Source organism: Homalodisca vitripennis, chromosome 4, assembly GCF_021130785.1.
Source record: "Homalodisca vitripennis isolate AUS2020 chromosome 4, UT_GWSS_2.1, whole genome shotgun sequence".
In the NCBI taxonomy this organism is placed as follows: domain Eukaryota; kingdom Metazoa; phylum Arthropoda; class Insecta; order Hemiptera; family Cicadellidae; genus Homalodisca; species Homalodisca vitripennis.
The window spans coordinates 188,710,101-188,728,875 of NC_060210.1; the positions used below are offsets into that span (position 1 = coordinate 188,710,101).

Sequence of the window (18,775 nt, forward strand, 5' to 3'; positions counted from 1 at the left end):
TTAGGCTTTAATCTTTTAAAATCGCAGTGTCCGTCTTCTTGCACTATCACATAATTATTTTTAAGTTTGAGCCTATTACTAAACTTTAATTACTCTATTAAAAATATATATGTAAACAAAATTAATTCACAAAGCACAACTGTATCTGAATTTTAAATAACAAATTAAATATTTTAATTTGTTTTTTAGTTAAATTTTTACCATACTTCAACATCTTAAAATCATATTTTTTATTGTTTGGGTGGATATCATGGATATCATTACATAGCGTGTTGGGGGGGGGGGTGGCAGAGCATTGTATGCCCAGGGGTACGAAAAACCGGATACCGCTCTGTGCTTATGAGTATGTTGCTGTTCAATGTATTATACTGTATTTTGTAAAAATTAATAAAAAATTAATTGTATATTGAGTCTGTTTTGTAAATGGATTTATATCGTAGTTATTAAGAAACATAATAATTTAACCCTTTGAGTGCCAATAATCGATGAGGTTGGTCTGTCGATATTTCTGAGAAGTGATGAGGGCCAATTAGATCAGCCCGCTTGTATTTCTGAAAAATGTCGAGTCCAACTAGATTGGCTTTTTGAATATTTTTATTTTCTTACTAAATTTTGACATATGGCATTATACTTATTTTATTTTATACACAATAAATCAAATTAAAATAGATTTTCTTTCTCTTGATTTGATTTTCATAGCTGTTTATTTGCCAAATCTGACAGACGACTATATATGCAGACTTTCAAAATTTTATAAAAACTAATGTATAAGGAAAATCAATACTCATTATTAGTTATTTATTTTTTTGAAACTTGGTAAGTTGTACTTTTTCCTAATTACGTAGAGAACAACGAAAAGAAGCATTATCAGATGCAAATATATTAAGAGAACAAACAAGTGTTAAGTATCAAAATTTACACATTTATAAAATTAAAATTTTTGCATTATATTTACACATTAACATTCCAAAAGATTTTTATCATTAAATAAGTATTATGTTTTAGCCTAATTTTCCCCTTCGCAATGAAACAAAAATCATCTGATTTTGTTTATTTTTGAAAAAGTTATGAACTTTTGACGGAACATCACACAAACGCCCAAGGATGTAACCAGCAAGAGGGCCCAAGGGATCCAGCCCCCCCAATTTTTATTTTTTTTTTTTTTCAATTATCTTTTTAGTAAATGATTATTATTACGTACGTACTGCTGAAAGATCGTTCTCAACATTGAAAAGAATCAAGAACTTTTTATGGAACAAAATGGGGAAAGAGCGGTTTACTACATTTGCCTTACTTTCTGTCCACTGTGGAAAAATATCAGTTGTCTTGCCCCCCAGAATTTCTTCCTGGCTACTTTCTTGGAAACACAAAAAGAGTGCTTGGCACTGAAGAAGGTGGCTTGTCATAAATGCTTGGCATTGACACTACCACTCCCTCAAAAGTGCTTGGCAGTCAAAGTGTAACATTTAATTTCTTACACACTTTATGTATTGTAAATGTACATGAAGCTTAGATATACTAAACTAACAGCTGATTCTAAACCAAGTTGTAATCTTACACAAACAACCCTTTCACAGACAGAAAGTAAACTCATTTAACCTCTTTCTTGTTTTGGTCCAAAATTTAACATTTAAATTACTGTACTCTCATGAATTATAAATTTGTACTTTATATTTCTACTTTCGTACTTATGAACTGGTATAACAATGTCAAACAAGTAAGTAAGTATTGATGATTGATATAACATACTATGTAACAATTAATATTTATTTTATAACCTACTCTAAAGTTACTTCATTACTGTTTTATCACTACTTATCATTTTTCTTGAGAGTGGTCCAAACACTTTCTTCATAATTGAGTAGAGTATGCTATATACAATCATATTTTTCCAATTTCAACTGATCATTAGCTTTGGCCATTGATCCAGAGCTTAAAATTACAGTATGCCTGTCCCAACCAGAATGTGTGCACAGGTCTTTTTTCCTTAAACTGCTCTCTGTAGAGACCTTGCCAAACTACTAATTGACCACCCTGTTAATAGAATCCATGCATACCCACTATTAATTGACCACTCTGTCAGTAGAATCCATGTATACTCTCTACTAATTGTCCACTCTGTCATTAGATTCCATGTATACTCTCTACTAATTGACCACTATGCCAGTAGAATCCACGCCTCTCTCTAGTAATTGACCACTCTGTCAGTAGAGTCCACGCCTCTCTCTAGTAATTGACCACTCTGTCAGTAGAGTCCACGCCTCTCTCTAGTAATTGACCACTCTGTCAGTAGAATCCATGTGTACTCTCTACTAATTGACCACTCTGTCAGTAGAGTCCACGCCTCTCTCTAGTAATTGACCACTCTGTCAGTAGAGTCCACGCCTCTCTCTAGTAATTGACCACTCTGTCAGTAGAGTCCACTCCTCTCTCTAGTAATTGACCACTCTGTCAGTAGAGTCCACGCCTCTCTCTAGTAATTGACCACTCTGTCAGTAGAGTCCACGCCTCTCTCTAGTAATTGACCACTCTATCAGTAGAGTCCACTCCTCTCTCTAGTAATTGACCACTCTGTCAGTAGAGTCCACGCCTCTCTCTAGTAATTGACCACTCTGTCAGTAGAATCCATGTGTACTCTCTACTAATTGACCACTCTGTCAGTAGAATCCATGCCCAGCGCCCCAGCAGCCCTGGATGGTTTTGTTACCCCTCAAGGGAAAGAAGCCAACGACAAGGACATCTGCCTGACACCAGGATGTGTCTACGCAGGTATGTACACCATTTGTGATACTAAGCAAGTAGAGTTTTTATATTATTTTATTCCTTAATTAAAAAAAATATTTAATGACATTACATTGCCAGAATTCTATTACATGATTTGTCATCCATATTGAGATACCTAATATAAACCATTTTAGCAAAATAAGGCTTTTGTTTTTTTGCAAATGACTTTGTTTTAGATCTAAAATATTCAGGAGAAGAAGGATGTTAAGAGAATTTTTTTACATAGATTTGTGTTTTGGTAGTTACGTAAAATATATTTGCTAATATTATAAGTAGGCCTACTATGCTAAAGGTAACTCAATATCAAATAATCCACACATATTTATGAACCCCTCAGGTAATAGATGTAATAGATGTTTTCTTACAGATCAGCTTTTGAATGTTGGCAGGGAAGGGTTATATAGACTACGGTAGTATTAATAGCGAGTGAAGTGTTGTTATAGTCATATATCCCTTTCACTGCCAAAGTAAAGACATCATAAACATGATCATATAGAGGTAATAGCCCAGTAGCTGAGAGTCAATTTGCATTACATAAACACACAACTTGATTTTACTTGAAATCAATTGAGATATTTCCTGTAAGAAAGAAACTGATCGTCAACCTCACTACTTTTCCCACACACCTTCCTACACTTTGCTGGATGTCAAAATACAAGGATATCAAAAGGTTTAAAAATATAAAATGATATATTGTAGCTATGGTAGGAAGGGTTTAGTTAATATGGATGTTTAGTTTAGCTCTAGTTCACCTTCCAGTTAGTGCAGCACCTGGAGTTCGACGCTGTCACAGACTTGACTCCTGAATCTGGAGTCATGTTCCTCTGAAGAAATCGCAAAACTGGTTGATGACAAAAAAGCTCAAAATGAACACTTTACATCAATTTTGACATTAGAGACACCTATACTATAAAATATAGTGTAATCTAGGTGAAGAGGTATTCTCATTGTCTCATCGGGTGGACAATTGAGTGCACAACGAAGTTTAATACACAATATCTAAACACGTCTCTGATGTTGAAACGATGTAAAGAGTTCATTTCAAGCTTTTCCATCACCAACCTTTTTTTTGGGAACTCTTCAGACGAACATGACTCCAGATTCCAGGAGTCAAGTTTGTTCAGATTCGGGACACAACTAAGAGGAAGGTCTACTGGAGCTAAACTGAACATTCACATGAAATGAAATGTTTTTCTGATAATTTACTTATTACTCTTTGCTGTTATCTGATTATTAGCCTATCTGCAATGCAAGTAAAAAATAATTGTTTTGAAACATTGAATGGTTTTTAATCTAAATGGGTGCACTTTTGTTAGTATTATGATTACTTTAAAAAGTATTATTTACGTTTCTAAAATACACCCCTCATGTTTGTCCTTGAGTTTTGTTACATTTTGTATACCACATTAATACTGATTTCTGCACAATATACTTTTCTGGGGCCAATAAGCACACTTATTTACATTCATAAAAACTATAAACTCGTTATGATGTTCCGTAAACTATAAACTGTTCCATGTTTACAGCTGCCGAGATACTGAAGAATATGAACCCCGACGTAGACCCATGCGATAACTTTTATGAGCATGTTTGCGGAAACTTCATTAAGGACACTATCATCCCAGATGATAAGGTTAGATAAACTGTTTCAGTATAGTTATATATGAATTCATCTATCTATGTTATTTCAAATTTAACATCATAGTCAAGCCATTAAATGAGTTAAATTGTTGATTTTATTTTGTAATAATAATAATTTTATATTGAAGACAATATTTCATAGAAGCATTTTTACGTTAATCTGATCTTTTAGAAAATATTGTATTAATGATGATCAGATTTAGAGTTTAAAACAAAAATTAATTGTAATTAATTTATAAACATTAATATGCTATAGTAAAATAACTCAACTTGTAATAATTAAAATGTAATACAGTATTATGTTTTTGATCTAAATTTTCAATCTTGAATATTACTGAGTGAAAAATTGTATCATGTCCTCTTTGTTTCCTATTAGTCCAATCAATTAATGATGTTAGAAACCAGAATACTTACACTGTTATGAAATGAATTTGATGGGTAGTTTGGAGAAATATTCTTGTATACTTCCTTCCAGTTTTGAGTTTTGCCAAATTGTAAAAACTGGAGTGTGAGATGCAAAAGACATTCTTTATAACTCAGTTACAAACGATGAGGTTTATGGTTTTGAATAAAAACAATCACAGTAAATAAGCCAGTTCCAACTCTACTTTGCTTCATTAATTGAGAAAATTGGACAATGTAATGATGAAATAATTCTATTTTGTATCATTCCTTTAAGTGTTACAAATTTTCAGATGTGTAATAAAAGTAACTACCATAAACTTCAAATTCTGCTTCACCAACAACAAGCATAACAAATCTAGGGAATAGCAAAGTTGAGATGATCTCTTTCAGTTATTTATATGGAGCAGAGCCAACAGATTGGTACGGTACTGAAGTGTAACTTTGTGTCCAGTCCTCGTTGACGCTGTTCAGCAAGATTGACGACACCCTCACTGACCAGCTGAGGATGGTGATTGAGGAACCCTCAGCAGAGAACGAGGCCAAGCCCTTCCGCATGGCCAAGAGTCTCTACAAAGCCTGCATGAACAAGAGTAAGTTCAATATTACTGTTGTAGACATACAAAGTTTGTCCATGGATTTCCCTCTGAAAGATCAAAAACAACATTGTATTACTTCTGAGGTTTTCGTGAATATTTTATTTTAGATTTTAAAAGGCATTCTTATAAAATAATGTTTCTCCTGGGAAGTAGTTAACATTCATAACTATCATCAGGAAAATTCTTTTTAAATTGAGTCTAAGATAAAGTATCTGGAACGTTTGCTTGGAGAAGAATACTTCTTTGCTTCAAAAACACTTTTGCCATCGTACATCTTAAGGCTATGAATTTTCTGTGGGTTTTTCTTGGGAACACTTCATGGAATCTTAAGTAGACATAAATATTTTAGAATAAAAATAATCAGTGAAAGAATTTACAAAGCACCTGAGGAGTAAGTTCTTGGAAAATTCCTTTGTTAATATGTATAATGCAATATAAATAAACCTTTTAACACTTTTTTGTAAACTTTTATTTTTGTTACTGCTTTGTAAATGCTCATTATTGTTGTAGATTTTTTGATGCAGGGTTTATCAAAGTCATCATAGAGTTTTATTAGTCCAGGTATTTTAATCCACAGATTTACTTTATGATCTTCTGATATTTATGATTTTAATCCACTTTATGAACTCTTTTAGATCAAAAGTCATCCAAGGTTTATATTCTGAGCAAAAAATATATTTGACTGTCCAGCTCAGATCGAAGCATCACTGAACCACATCAAGGAGATAGTCAAGAGGATGGAAGACTGGCCGGTGCGGGAGGATGATCTCTGAGCCAAAGGATGGATTGTGTCCTCCGTAAGGATCTAGTTGTACTAACATTATTTGATTGTCCAGCTCAGATCGAAGCAGCAGGACTAGACCACATCAAGGAGATAGTCAAGAGGATGGGAGGCTGGCCGGTGCTGGAGGGTGATCTCTGGGACGAAGGATCCTTCACGTGGAAAGATACTACATACAAGTTCAAGGATGAGGGCTTCAGCATTGATTACCTGATTGACTTCTCCATCACCACAGACTACAAGAACTCCACCATCAGAGTCATTGATGTGAGTCAACATTATTTATTTTCTGAGCTATTCCTTTGTTCTTGACCTGACACATTCTCTGAGCGCGTTGTTATACAATGTATCTAGATTATCAGTAATCTGTTGCTTCGGTTTGATCAGACTCAAAGCCTTCTTGAGATGATAGTTTTAACTTCTTCCCTCATAAACAGATATATTAACTCCAACAAATAAAAAATATTTTGGTCAGGAACGTTGCAGCTTTTTTAGTTAAATGAAAATATTGTTATCTCATTGTTATTTGCTTCTCTAAAATAGAAACTAAACTGACAAAAATATTTTTTTTCAGGATATTTTTTAGATTCAACAGAAACGTAATCATTATATTTTAATGTAAAATACTAGCTTTTACCCGTGGCTTCGACTGCATTTAAGCTATCTAGCTGCCTGCAGTGCAGCTTGTCTTTCTGAACGAACTTGTGCCTGAAGAGGCGTTTCGGCTGCTCTCAAAAAACATTGTCGCTGTGCTTGCTGTTGTCTTCTCAGCTCTGCGTAAACCGCAGATTCTTGATTCCGTGCAACTTTTGCTGCACGGGCCAGTGACAAATTTTTTGATAGACTAGATTTCCGCTTCCAAAGCATTTTTAAAGAAGAACGGAATAAGAATTGGATGAGTAAAATAATGAAATGGTATCCAACCACAAAAATTACCCTTAACCTCAAGAAAATAGTTGTACACTGCATCACTGCATGTAATAATGACAGAAGAAAATAACATTAAATATAGAAGAATTCCAAACAGCTGAAACTATAACCAATGGGATGGATGGATTGGATTGGATTAATGTTAACGTGACCATCGATAATACAGTGTGACGGTACAACAGTAGGTACTCAGGGTTGGAACTTCATTACTGGATCTAGCATTCCAGGCGTTGAAGTAGCTAGATTTTTATTTTCGTAACACATCAATTTTGTTTATTAATAAAAAGTACCCTATGTTACTTCTAATACCTCTAAGAATATGTGTACAAAGTTTTATGGTCGGTAAAGTAGTTTTCATGTGAAAGCGTAACAAACAAACTTACATTCGCATTTGTAATATTAGGTAGGAATTAATATCAAAATATAAACATTTTATTACAACAATGTATTTATTTCTTAAAAGAAAGTTTACACAGACAGAAAAATTGAGTATTTATTATTTGCAGTTGGACCAAGCCTCTCTGAGTCTGAGCAGGGAGTACCTGGTTAAGGGGATGGAGGAGAAGCTTGTGGCAGCCCTCTACAGTTACATGGTGGACATCGCAGTCCTCTTCGGTGCCGACCGGACCAGAGCCACCAAGGAACTCAAGGAGTCTCTTGAATTTGAGATCAAACTAGCCAATGTGAGTCATTTGTTTTAATTTTTACGAGGTTGGTAAACTTATGTTTCCACTTGATTTTTCATCAGAGTGTCTTGAAATAGGACAAATACTACACAATTAATTATATAGGGAATGAATAAATCTGACATTTCACTTTTATCAATCATATTAATTTCTCTCCATAAAAAAAAAATTAAAAAACCTAAAAAATCTAATTTTTGTTTTGAGTATAAATATCCCTTTTTGGATATTTGAGTAAAAAAGGTTATTACAAAAAACAATGATGGTCTATGTATGTGTGTTTTGACCATATGAATTGGTGGTGTCCTAAGTTGACATATGAGTTTATTTACAAATATCCTGATATTTTTCTTAATCTAAATTTTTTAATTTGTTAATACACACGATACAGTTCAGTAATATTTTTTTTTTAATCTTCACTTCTTCTGTATAATATCTTAATAGAAACAATAATTAAAACTTTTGTAACCACAAAAAACTGTAAATTTTTAAAGCTATACTAATTCTAGTGTTGGTATCTTTTTTAGACTTTATAAAAATTTTAATTCTATTTATTGACAAGTTTCTATATTTTTATTTTTATACATTTCAAACTGTCTAGAAGTGTTCACAGTTGGGGAGAAAACTACATTTTCACAAAGCAGCATTATTTCCATAATATAGGGCATTGAGACATGAATGTTTAACGATTATTTATTTGATCATTATTTTATTTACACCATCACAATACTTTCATTATTTATGGGGAAAAATTGGTACAGATGAAACGTTTGAAACTGGAATCATTTAATGTTTGAAATAACCCATCTTGCCCCAGATTTCCTTGCCACCTGAAGAGAGACGGGATGCTAACAAGTTGTACAACCCCATGACGATCCCGGAACTCCAGGAGAAGTTCCCATCAATCCCCTGGTACGAGTATTTCTCCACCATACTGCCCAAGAGTATCGAGCTGCGCCCGGACGAGGTGGCCATCGTGGATGTTCCCTCCTACATATCTGGCCTGGAAGTCCTCCTCAGCACCACCCCTAAAAGGTTAGTTTCCACAAATCCACTTTAGAATTCACTTCTTGCATGGTATGCTGTATTTCTGTGTGGAATAGCACAAATGTTTTTGAATTTTCTTCGATAGCACTAAATTGGAGAAACTACTGATTCCTTGAAAATCGTCTGAACGCCAATAATCTGTCCAGCAGACTCTAAGACATTTAAGGATTAAGAGAAGAAAAATGAAAGCATTAACAGTATTGTGGCAGTCCTCTTAAAAGGAGATAAGCCTCTAACATAATAGTTCAGGAGAATCTGCTATAAAATCTACAACTTAAGAAATGTATAAGAACTCAACTTAAATTAAGAGATACGGTGGCTGGAGGTAGCTTTGATGCACATTGCTCCAGATGTAGAAAGACACATGAAAGGTTTTAGTAATTTTAGTTGTTACTTGTTATTTTCTCAATCAGAAACCGAATTTTCTTAGTCTCTGTACTCACTTAAGGACAATGTCCTTGACTGTATAAAATGAAATTGGCTTGAAGTTGGACTTATTTTACATACTATAGGTACACCAATTTAACATTTTTTTAATACAGGGTTTTTCAAAAGGGACTTTACTTTGTAAATTCTTATAAGTTTATTCGAAAAAGGTACAGTGCTGGTTTTAGTGTTGTTTTTATGGGAAACACATCAAGTTTTGACTCGCGTAGTTCGCTAGTACAGAATCTGAAGTTGAAGTATATCTTGCACCCCCTACAGAATGGCCTTAGATGACAAGTCCGTACATAAAATTAGTAATAAATGTGTCAAACTGATTTTTAACAAAGAAATTAACAAGGTATTAAACTTAAATTACAAATAATATCTTGTCAGGAATAAAAAACTTAATGAATTGTTTCAGTTTCCCATTCACAGGATTGTCACAGTCACAAAATCGTTTTTTGTGACATCAATAAGATTGTTAAATAATCTGGATAATAATATAAAAAGAATTGAAAAAGAAAACATATTTGCTGATAAAGTAAAAGATTTATTGGTACTTAGATATGAGAACTAACAAAAAGAAAAAGAAATTAATAATAATTTCTGTTATAAGATATGCATGTTTAGAAATAGTGATCGATTGTTATCGGTGATAGAACTATCGACTCAATGTAATTGCAGCGAAATCACAACTTTTTTAAGATAAAACTGATATAGTGATTAAATAATCGTGTGATAGTTAAACGTAAAATAATTTGTCCTCTATGATGTGTCTTTGGTAACTTGTAGTATGAATTATATTTAGGCTGTAATAATAATATGTGCTGTATATGTTTGTATTTAGCAACTAGAATAATACAAAACCCGCAATGTAATGTTTTGTAAATTTCTGTATATTTTTCCGCCTGTTCTGGACCATTGGTCTAAATCAGGGCAGGTTAAATAAAGAATTTATCAATTTATCAGTCAGTTTCATTGGGGTGTTTGGTTAAAAAATTTAAATCCCCTATCCAGAAATTGTAAATAATTGAATCAAAGCCATACAATTCTTGATATTTATCATTTTTTTGGATCCATGATCCTGGATGTGTATTATATTCTATAAAGGTGTGTAGACAGTGCAGTTCTTTGTGCTAACGCTGTGACATTATATCAGGATACAAGCGAACTACCTGCTGTGGAAGGCTGTGGCCTCAGCTGTCTCTTCGCTGACAGAAACTCTGCGGAAGCGACAGCTGGAGTACGGGACAGCTCTGACAGGGAGAACCGAGAGAGAGCCGCGGTGGAAAGAGTGTGTGGGATTGTCTGCCGGAAGGTGAGTCTTTCTGGTTTGGTCGAATAACAGTTAGATTACCGGTTGGCTGTACTGTACATATTCTGTAAATCAAAATAAGACCATTTCGATCCGTTGAATATTTGTTCGAAATGCACTTCTTCAGAGTTAGGGCTTTTCAAACATTGAAAAAAAGTATATTTTTAGTAACTTGCTGTTTAGACAAATTATAAGAAAGTGGATGTTTATAGATTTTTAGTAGTACAGAATTCATTTTTGGCCATAGCAAAAATCTTCCAAAAGAAGATCACAAATTTGTTTTTATTCTATCTTAAAAATGATAGTATTTTGGTCACCCAACTAAACTATAAACTTCTATAAATGTTTCCCCTATTGTATAACTGTGCATATACAATTAAAGAAATTTGGTGTCATATTTTTTTCTTGATAAACAGTACCTTTTCAAGAAGCTCAAATTTGAAGGTATCGCCCTATTAGGAATCTCTGACATAAACCCCTAGGTGAGAGGGAAAGACAATACCTCTGTATTTTACCAGACTGTATAATACTGTGACAATAATGCAGCTCCACCAAAGAAATTATGAAACCCAAATTAGATACGACTTGATAAATAGCATAATTACTACTTAAAACATGTTAAAGGATGCCAAGGCTGTAGCTAAAGGGGAGTTTATAGGGTTCAATCATTCCCTCCTTCCCCCCCTGAAATGCAGTTTAATAGTGTTGGTTTTAATCTGGTTTCATAGCTAACACCCCCCAAAAAAATTCTTGTAAGGCTTTGAATTTGAAGAATACAATATTTTTCATGAACATTAAGTTTTGGAAGGCTGTAACTCTACGATACATTAATAAAAATACGTGACAAACTTTTTTCCCTTTAGAACCCATACTAGACATATCAAGATTTCAAACATATTCTGTTTATTGGGCATGAATTTTCTTCATAAAGGCACATACAATTTTTTGTAATCCTATATTAAATTTGCAACTTGCAGACTCAATCAAGGTTGGTTATGGAAAATAATTACATTACACATCTTGTTACTACATGTACAATATATAATATGATTGGTTGTTTAATATTCTTCAAACTCTTTTTTTAACGTTCCATGCTATTGTTTTTAATTAGTTTCTTAATATGGAAGGTGTCTAGAGTGTTAGTAATATGTCTTTTTACAAATTAAACCATAAGATGCATTATTCATTATTTATCTTTCAACATTTACAATATTGTCTCAGTATACTTATTTTTGTCTGTACAACCATATTTTATGTTTATGAATATTTTCTCAACAATAACGCGTTTTATTCACATGAATATCTCTCGTTAATACGCAGAAAAACATTTATTTCAGGAAGTGCATTAAATATAGTTGCAAAACGCAACTTTTTCACTAATTATAGTGTTATAATAGTTTTGATGGATTCAGTTTATCGCTGGCAGTTGGTTCCCTGTACGTGAAACGATTTTTCAAAGAGGATGCAAAGAAAAACGCTCTGGAAATGGTGGACAACATCAGAGAGGAAATGTACAAAATTCTGAAGACTGTTGACTGGATGGATGAGGAAACAAGGTATTTTACTTAAATTCTTAAATTTAACTAATATCAAAAATAAGAAACTAAAACCCTTTCTTAAGAATTTTATATTGTAGACAATAAGTTCGAGTATGGTGCATGTCACTCCACAACATTTGGGTAACCGTTAGTAAATATTTTTACATTGTTCTTATGGGTAACCATGATGGCACAGAGAAAATAGTAGAATAAATAAATATGTAACCAAGCTGAGTACAAGCATATGAGATTTTAACATGTGCCATATTATCACTGACTGAATTTATAATTTTTTTGTAAAATTGCAACTTAAGTGATACTGAGGTTAAAAAATTGTAAAGATGACTACAAAATATGATAAATCATTTTTAGGTGACCTTATTTGTAATTAAATTTTACTTCAACAGGAAAAATGCCTTGGAGAAAGCTAAGTCAATGACATCCCACATCGCCTACCCAGACGAAATTTTGGACGTGAGCAAATTGGAAGAGTTCTATGAAAAGGTTTGTAATTCATACAGTATTTGGTTGCTCTAGAATAAATTTAATCACCCACCATACGTCTTAAAATCCGTAATTTTGACTTCACTAAGTAAATATTTTATCCTAACTGGTGTCCTTTGTTTCCCCCGCAGCTCGAGCTAACCTCTGATAACTACCTGGAGGCTATCCTGAATGTCACCAAGTTTGGGTTCGATTACTCATTCAACCGCCTCAGGAAGCCTGTCAACAAGACAGACTGGATCACACATGGCAGACCTGCCATTGTCAATGCCTTCTACAGCTCCATAGAAAACTCCATTCGTAAGTTTCATTTTATTCCTTGTACAGAGTTGAAATCATATATCTCATCAGTGTATTTAAGGGGGGGACTCAGAGGCTTGATCCTCCCCCCCAAAATTTTGAAAGGCAAACATTAAATGGCACCCAGAAGTTTGTTTTAATCGAGATGACATTCAGGAGGTCCAAAAGCTCAACATTGGGTATCTTATACCCAATGAACCACCCAGTACAAAAATCCCCCCATCCGAAATAATTTTCTATATAACCCAATATAGACATGATGGATAATTTGAGTTTCAACAGCGTGATCACTTTTTTTTCTCTTAGGACAAGAAACTTATAAATTGCACCTAGTCATATAAGGACCTTTGCGCTTGTTCCGGAGTGACAGGATATTCAGGATGGGTAAGATTAGGGAGTAGGGGAGGCCTCCTGTCGAGACCCTTGAGGAAGAATTAGGGCACTAATCTCAGTCATATGCCCTCGGAAGAAGGGGAGGCCAGCTCTGAACCTACCTCTCCATTCAAAACAGGCAGGGGGTTGCACGCCCTTATGTGTAGGCTGACAAGAACCTTTGATACTTAGGGAAGGAACCCCATCAACTCCAACAGTCATCTCCCGCAGTAGACTAGAGCTATTGTATTGCCCTTGAACCCCAGAATCTCGAAATTTGCGGTTAGTGATGTGCCGCTCCTGAACATCCATAAGGTTGCCCAGATTGAAGTTACACATCGGTTTTTGCTGTGTCCAGTGGTAGGTTCAACGGGAAGGTATAATATAAACCAGCCAGAAGTGATCCCTGCTGGGTGATCCGTGATTACTTAGGAGACCCTGAATTAAAAAAAGTTCTCTAGGTCTCTGAAACCGTTAACAATGACAATACAATATTTTGTTGAAAAAGAAAGTCAGAAAGACCATCTCAACATATAATAATTGAGTTGAAAAGATTGATAACATTTTCACCACTTTGTTGCAGAGTTCCCAGCTGGCATCCTGCAAGGAGCGTTCTACTCCCACGACCGGCCCAACTACCTCAACTACGGCTCCATCGGTTTTGTGATCGGCCACGAGATTACGCACGGTTTCGACGACCAGGTCAGTAGTGCCACAACTTATCACGAGACACTATTTGATATGGTCTCAGGCTTTACATGAATTGATATTGCCTTCCCCGTCTCCTACGTATTTGTAAATTCAACTTTTATAGACTAGATTTTTCTCTCAAGCAGTTGGGATTTTATAGCTTTTTGATAATGAAATCACTTTATTGTCATTACATGTTTCTAATTTAAAGTATCAAAGGAACATCAAAAGTCATAAGAACGTTTTAACATCAGTTTTAACAGCATGTAAACTCACTTTTAACTAAAGTTTATCATTTTGCTCACACAAGCCCATTTTTTCAGAAGGGAGGGTTTATACAGATTTTATCGATGATCTAGTGTGGAAAAGTTATTGACATAAACACAATGTAATTTGGTTGAAATTATTGTTTAGGGCCGACAATTTGACAAGGAAGGTAACCTAGTGGACTGGTGGGCACCCGAGACCAAACAAGCCTATCTCAAGAAGGCCTCCTGCATTATCCAACAATACGGCAACTTCACCGCGCAACAAGTGGGCCTCAATGTAAGTAGTCCAACACACTTATTTATTAAAAACTGATGATGCCTTAACCGGCGAAAGCGCTATTTTTAATAAATTTATTGTGGAAGTATCTAAGAAATGTCTTTTCCATTAAAACACTTATTTATGTTGGTTTGGATCATATTTTTTAATTTTTTTTTGCTTTAATTTTTCAACACATGTTAAATTGACGCAAAGTTCATAGTTATTTATTAATAAGTTTCTTATTTAATTTTGTTTGTGATGCATTCAATGCTTACAAAAATAAGGTTCTTTGTTTGAAGTTTGTTTTTGATGATGGAAGGATTGTGAAGGAAACAGGACATTTTCCGGACATTTGCATCGTTTAGTGAAAAAAAAATCAGTAACACCACGTTTCGAGATCTGCAATCTGATCTCTTAACACATAATTATGTGATTAGATGTGTTAGGTTAGTCATTTACCTGAAGAAGAGATCAGATTGCAGATCTCGAAACCTAGTGTTACTGATTTTTTGCATCACTGAACGATCCTGAAAAATCCTGTTTCCTTCAAAAATAAGTTAACCACTAAATATTTTAATTGGATTTGATCTCAATTTTACATTTCACAAATAGTTCATCAAATTTTTCTTAATCATAAATAATTAAAGATTGGTTTTTAAAATTTGAAAATATAAACCAACTAATCGTACATAGTTTGGATTACAAATTTCTTTGCATTTTTAACATAACCTAGAAATGACATTTGGGCTTATATTTGAGCTCTGTTATGTTTGAATAAATAAAAACAAAGCTTTGTAACAATTTATGATATAATTAGTTGATTTTAATGAACTTTATACCTAACTGTCTAAAGTCACTGAAAAGTAACTTTAAACACTTTTAATGCTAAATGAGCTTTGGTAATCATTTTCTGCCAGCCAACTTCTTCACTACAACTTAAAGCTTCCTGAATGCAAAGGTATTCACCCCCCCCCCCCTCTAACCGGCGGACCCTACCCCCTAACCTTAACCATCCTGAATATCCTGTCACTCCGGTAGCAGCTCTTAGGTTCTTATCAGGACTAAGTGCAACTTATAAGCTTCTTATCCTAAGAGAACAAAAAGGAACGCAAGAACCATACATAATGAAACACTTTCAAAAATAACAATCTTTTTTGTACTCTTTACTTTATACCATAATGAGGAATATTACAATGTTCATTTTTGTTTGCAGCTGAATGGAATCAACACGCAGGGAGAGAATATCGCTGACAATGGTGGTATCAAACAGGCTTACCGAGCGTACAACCACTGGGTAGCACAGCACGGTACAGAGTCCCGACTGCCCGGACTGCAGAATCTTACGCCACAGCAGTTGTTCTGGGTGAGCGCGGCCACGACTTGGTGTTCAGTCTATCGTCCCGAGACTCTGCGCTTGCGTATTGTCACCGGCCAGCACTCCCCCGGTGAGTTCCGTGTCCGGGGCCCACTCTCCAACCGCCCAGAGTTCGCCCGTGACTTCAAATGCCCGTCCGGCTCTAACATGAACCCAACCCATAAATGCCAAGTCTGGTAACCGGAGAGAACCTTTTAAGTATTGCATTTCTGTATTTTTCCACTAGTCTAAATGAAAAAGATTCCTGAAAAATGTATTTTTAAAAGTTCAACAATAAAAAATATAATTTTAAAGTATATTAATCTTTCAAAGATTTGAAAAAACTATAATGACAAACATAAAAGACGTCTTATTTTTTATTATTTTAGGAATCGAACTGATAAACCATTCGTCCTTTTTTTAAATAAATATAATGTACATATAAAAGTAACATATAAATATTTATTAGTAAACTTATAAAAGACAAATAGTTAGTTTTTAAGTTGCAGATGTATTATTTATACGCACAGAGAATAACTATGTTTTTGAATAGTTAGATATTTTATTGTTTTCATCACACCCTCCTTTTGTTTTAGTTAATGATATACAAACCCGGTTGAAATAAAATGTGTAGTATTGGTTTAATGTATTTTTTATTGTTAAGTTATTATAATGGTGCTAAAACATGATATTATTCGAAATTCTGTTTAACATAGAATATTTATGTAAGGAATGTACTGTACATAGCACAATCATGGACAATAAGATTTTAAGGATAAATATTAAATAAGAACAAATAGTTGTTAAATGTCCAATGATGTTATTTTGTATACAAGTTCTTGTTTTCAGTAAACGATTACACAATATTTTGTGTGTGTTCATTTTGCCCCCCACCCTTTCTTGATCTATTTCCTAAATGTGTACAACTTGATTCAATCATAAACATTAAAAAATTCGCACTACAGTTATGGGATTGAATTGTAGACTAGTCAAATACTAACAGAAATGTAATAAAAGATTTAATTATGTTATTAACTCCACATTACAGGGCTATCTCTATGTTAGGATAATAAATGGTCAACTAAAACCCTTTTTAAAAATTATTTTATTTCATACACGTGTTTCGGTATTAAACCATCATCAGTGTGAACATTAACCTACAACTAAATAATAAACAATAAACAACTAAATATATACATGTGGACCATTTAAGAAGGCGTTAAATTTATGACATAGTTGAAATGTTGATTAATATTCTGTATTTAATATTTTAATTTTCTCAAACATTGGGTTTGACTTATTTTTTAGATTGATATTTAATATGTTGTGAGGAATTTTTAATAATAAAATAATTTTAAGAAAGGGTTTTAGTTGACCATTCATTATTCTAAAAGATTTAAATTTCTTTTATTAAATAAAGGGTTTTGACCGAACAGAAGTCATCCCTTTCCACAGATTTTTTTATCATGAAGTCAGTTAGATGAAAAGCTGTGACCAAATTTTGTGACCTGTATATTTATTTTGTTTATACCACAATTTTTCATCCCTCAAGTGAACTGATTTTTTTTACAAGGGGTTCCTTATGGGCCACTGGCCTGTGTGAGGATCATATTAAACAGAATAAGGAGGAGAGACGATAAGGTACAAGGTCGATGGTACTGATAAAAAGCATTACCTCATAGACAGGATTTTAACCTGTGCTATCTCTAACTCAGATCCAAAGTCCAACATCTTAGACCACTCAGCCACCATCTCTCCGATTCTTCAATTCTCTTACTAATTAGACTTGTGGGTTGTGTTTATGTATCATCATACAACCATAAATATGAAAAATAACTGCACATAAGTCACGAGCACAAACACACGAGCACAAACACACGTCACACCCACACAAGTGATAGTGGACCACTAACAAATAAATCAATTTGGCATTTTCTGTGGCATCGCAACGTTGCCATCTGAAAGGAAAGCGATGGTTGGAAGGGGAAAGAATAAAAGCAGCTGCCACTGCCTTTGCATTCCTAGACCATATTGTCATGGCTTGTGTATGAATTTTGTTGGCTGAAGTTCATTTGATTGTTAAAATCTTTTAAGATTTTTTAGTTAGTCCTTTTCTGTTACCCAAAGAGGTCTAACTCTCTGTAAGTGGTTGACTTAACGGTTGGTCCTCTAATTTTATGTATGAAGCCTCAATAAGTTTTCTATTTTTTATTTTTGGTTTTATTTTGTTGCCACATGTTTTAAGTACATACATATATGTAATGTATTGTCTTCACACCTGACGAAGAGGATAGATTTCAGATCTTCAAAATAGTATTATTTTGTAACATATAACAATAGCAAATGTCCAAAATCATATTATCCTTTCAAACTTTCCATCATGAACATCTAACTTTAAACAAAGAATTGTATTGTTGAAGCAAGAGCAATATTTCTCCTTCTACTTATCATAAACCTATCTTCCCTCAACTATTCCTAATGAAATCAGTATTACTGAGTCATCCAAGCCACATCGAGATAGAGACAGCATTGGGTCACATTCACATTGTTATACCCAATAATACATCCCCATTCGGGTTAAAAGTAGCTTAGTCTATTGGTAAGTGATGACGGAACATTTTGCCCAATAGCAAAACTGTATGCCAATTGCAAACTAATTTTTGTCAGAAAGAATAAAAAGGTTATTTTTAGTAGACGTAAGATGCAGATAACTCTAAGCAAAACAATAACATAATATCTTAACTCAATGTTTGCGAAGCATAAGCCCTTGCAATGCAATCATATTGTACTGATGGCTAAACGTAGTTTCTGCATAAATATAAGGGGTTATTTAAAAAGAAAAATTCAGACTTCAAATATGGTGATACTAGGAAGAGTTGTT

At 33.9% G+C, this 18,775-nt stretch overlaps 1 protein-coding gene across 5 annotated transcripts in view; it reads left to right on the top strand.

Annotated features, from left to right (window-relative positions):
* The window catches only part of LOC124360796 (neprilysin-2), a 119,919-nt gene extending 103,159 nt beyond the window's left edge, over positions 1-16,760 (top strand). For 4 of the 5 annotated variants that reach the window (XM_046814697.1, XM_046814696.1, XM_046814698.1 and 1 more), the window contains 13 exons: positions 2,665-2,769; positions 4,311-4,417; positions 5,282-5,420; positions 6,263-6,474; positions 7,644-7,820; positions 8,638-8,855; positions 10,453-10,611; positions 12,006-12,164; positions 12,554-12,650; positions 12,782-12,950; positions 13,906-14,024; positions 14,427-14,558; positions 15,754-16,760. In XM_046814697.1, the coding sequence (XP_046670653.1) occupies positions 2,665-2,769; positions 4,311-4,417; positions 5,282-5,420; positions 6,263-6,474; positions 7,644-7,820; positions 8,638-8,855; positions 10,453-10,611; positions 12,006-12,164; positions 12,554-12,650; positions 12,782-12,950; positions 13,906-14,024; positions 14,427-14,558; positions 15,754-16,095 (2,135 nt within the window). In that variant the 3' untranslated portion in view covers positions 16,096-16,760. The remainder of the gene's footprint in view (positions 1-2,664; positions 2,770-4,310; positions 4,418-5,281; positions 5,421-6,262; positions 6,475-7,643; positions 7,821-8,637; positions 8,856-10,452; positions 10,612-12,005; positions 12,165-12,553; positions 12,651-12,781; positions 12,951-13,905; positions 14,025-14,426; positions 14,559-15,753) is intronic. The other variant, XM_046814695.1, reaches the window with a different exon arrangement.
* The last annotated feature ends 2,015 nt before the right edge of the window (positions 16,761-18,775 follow it).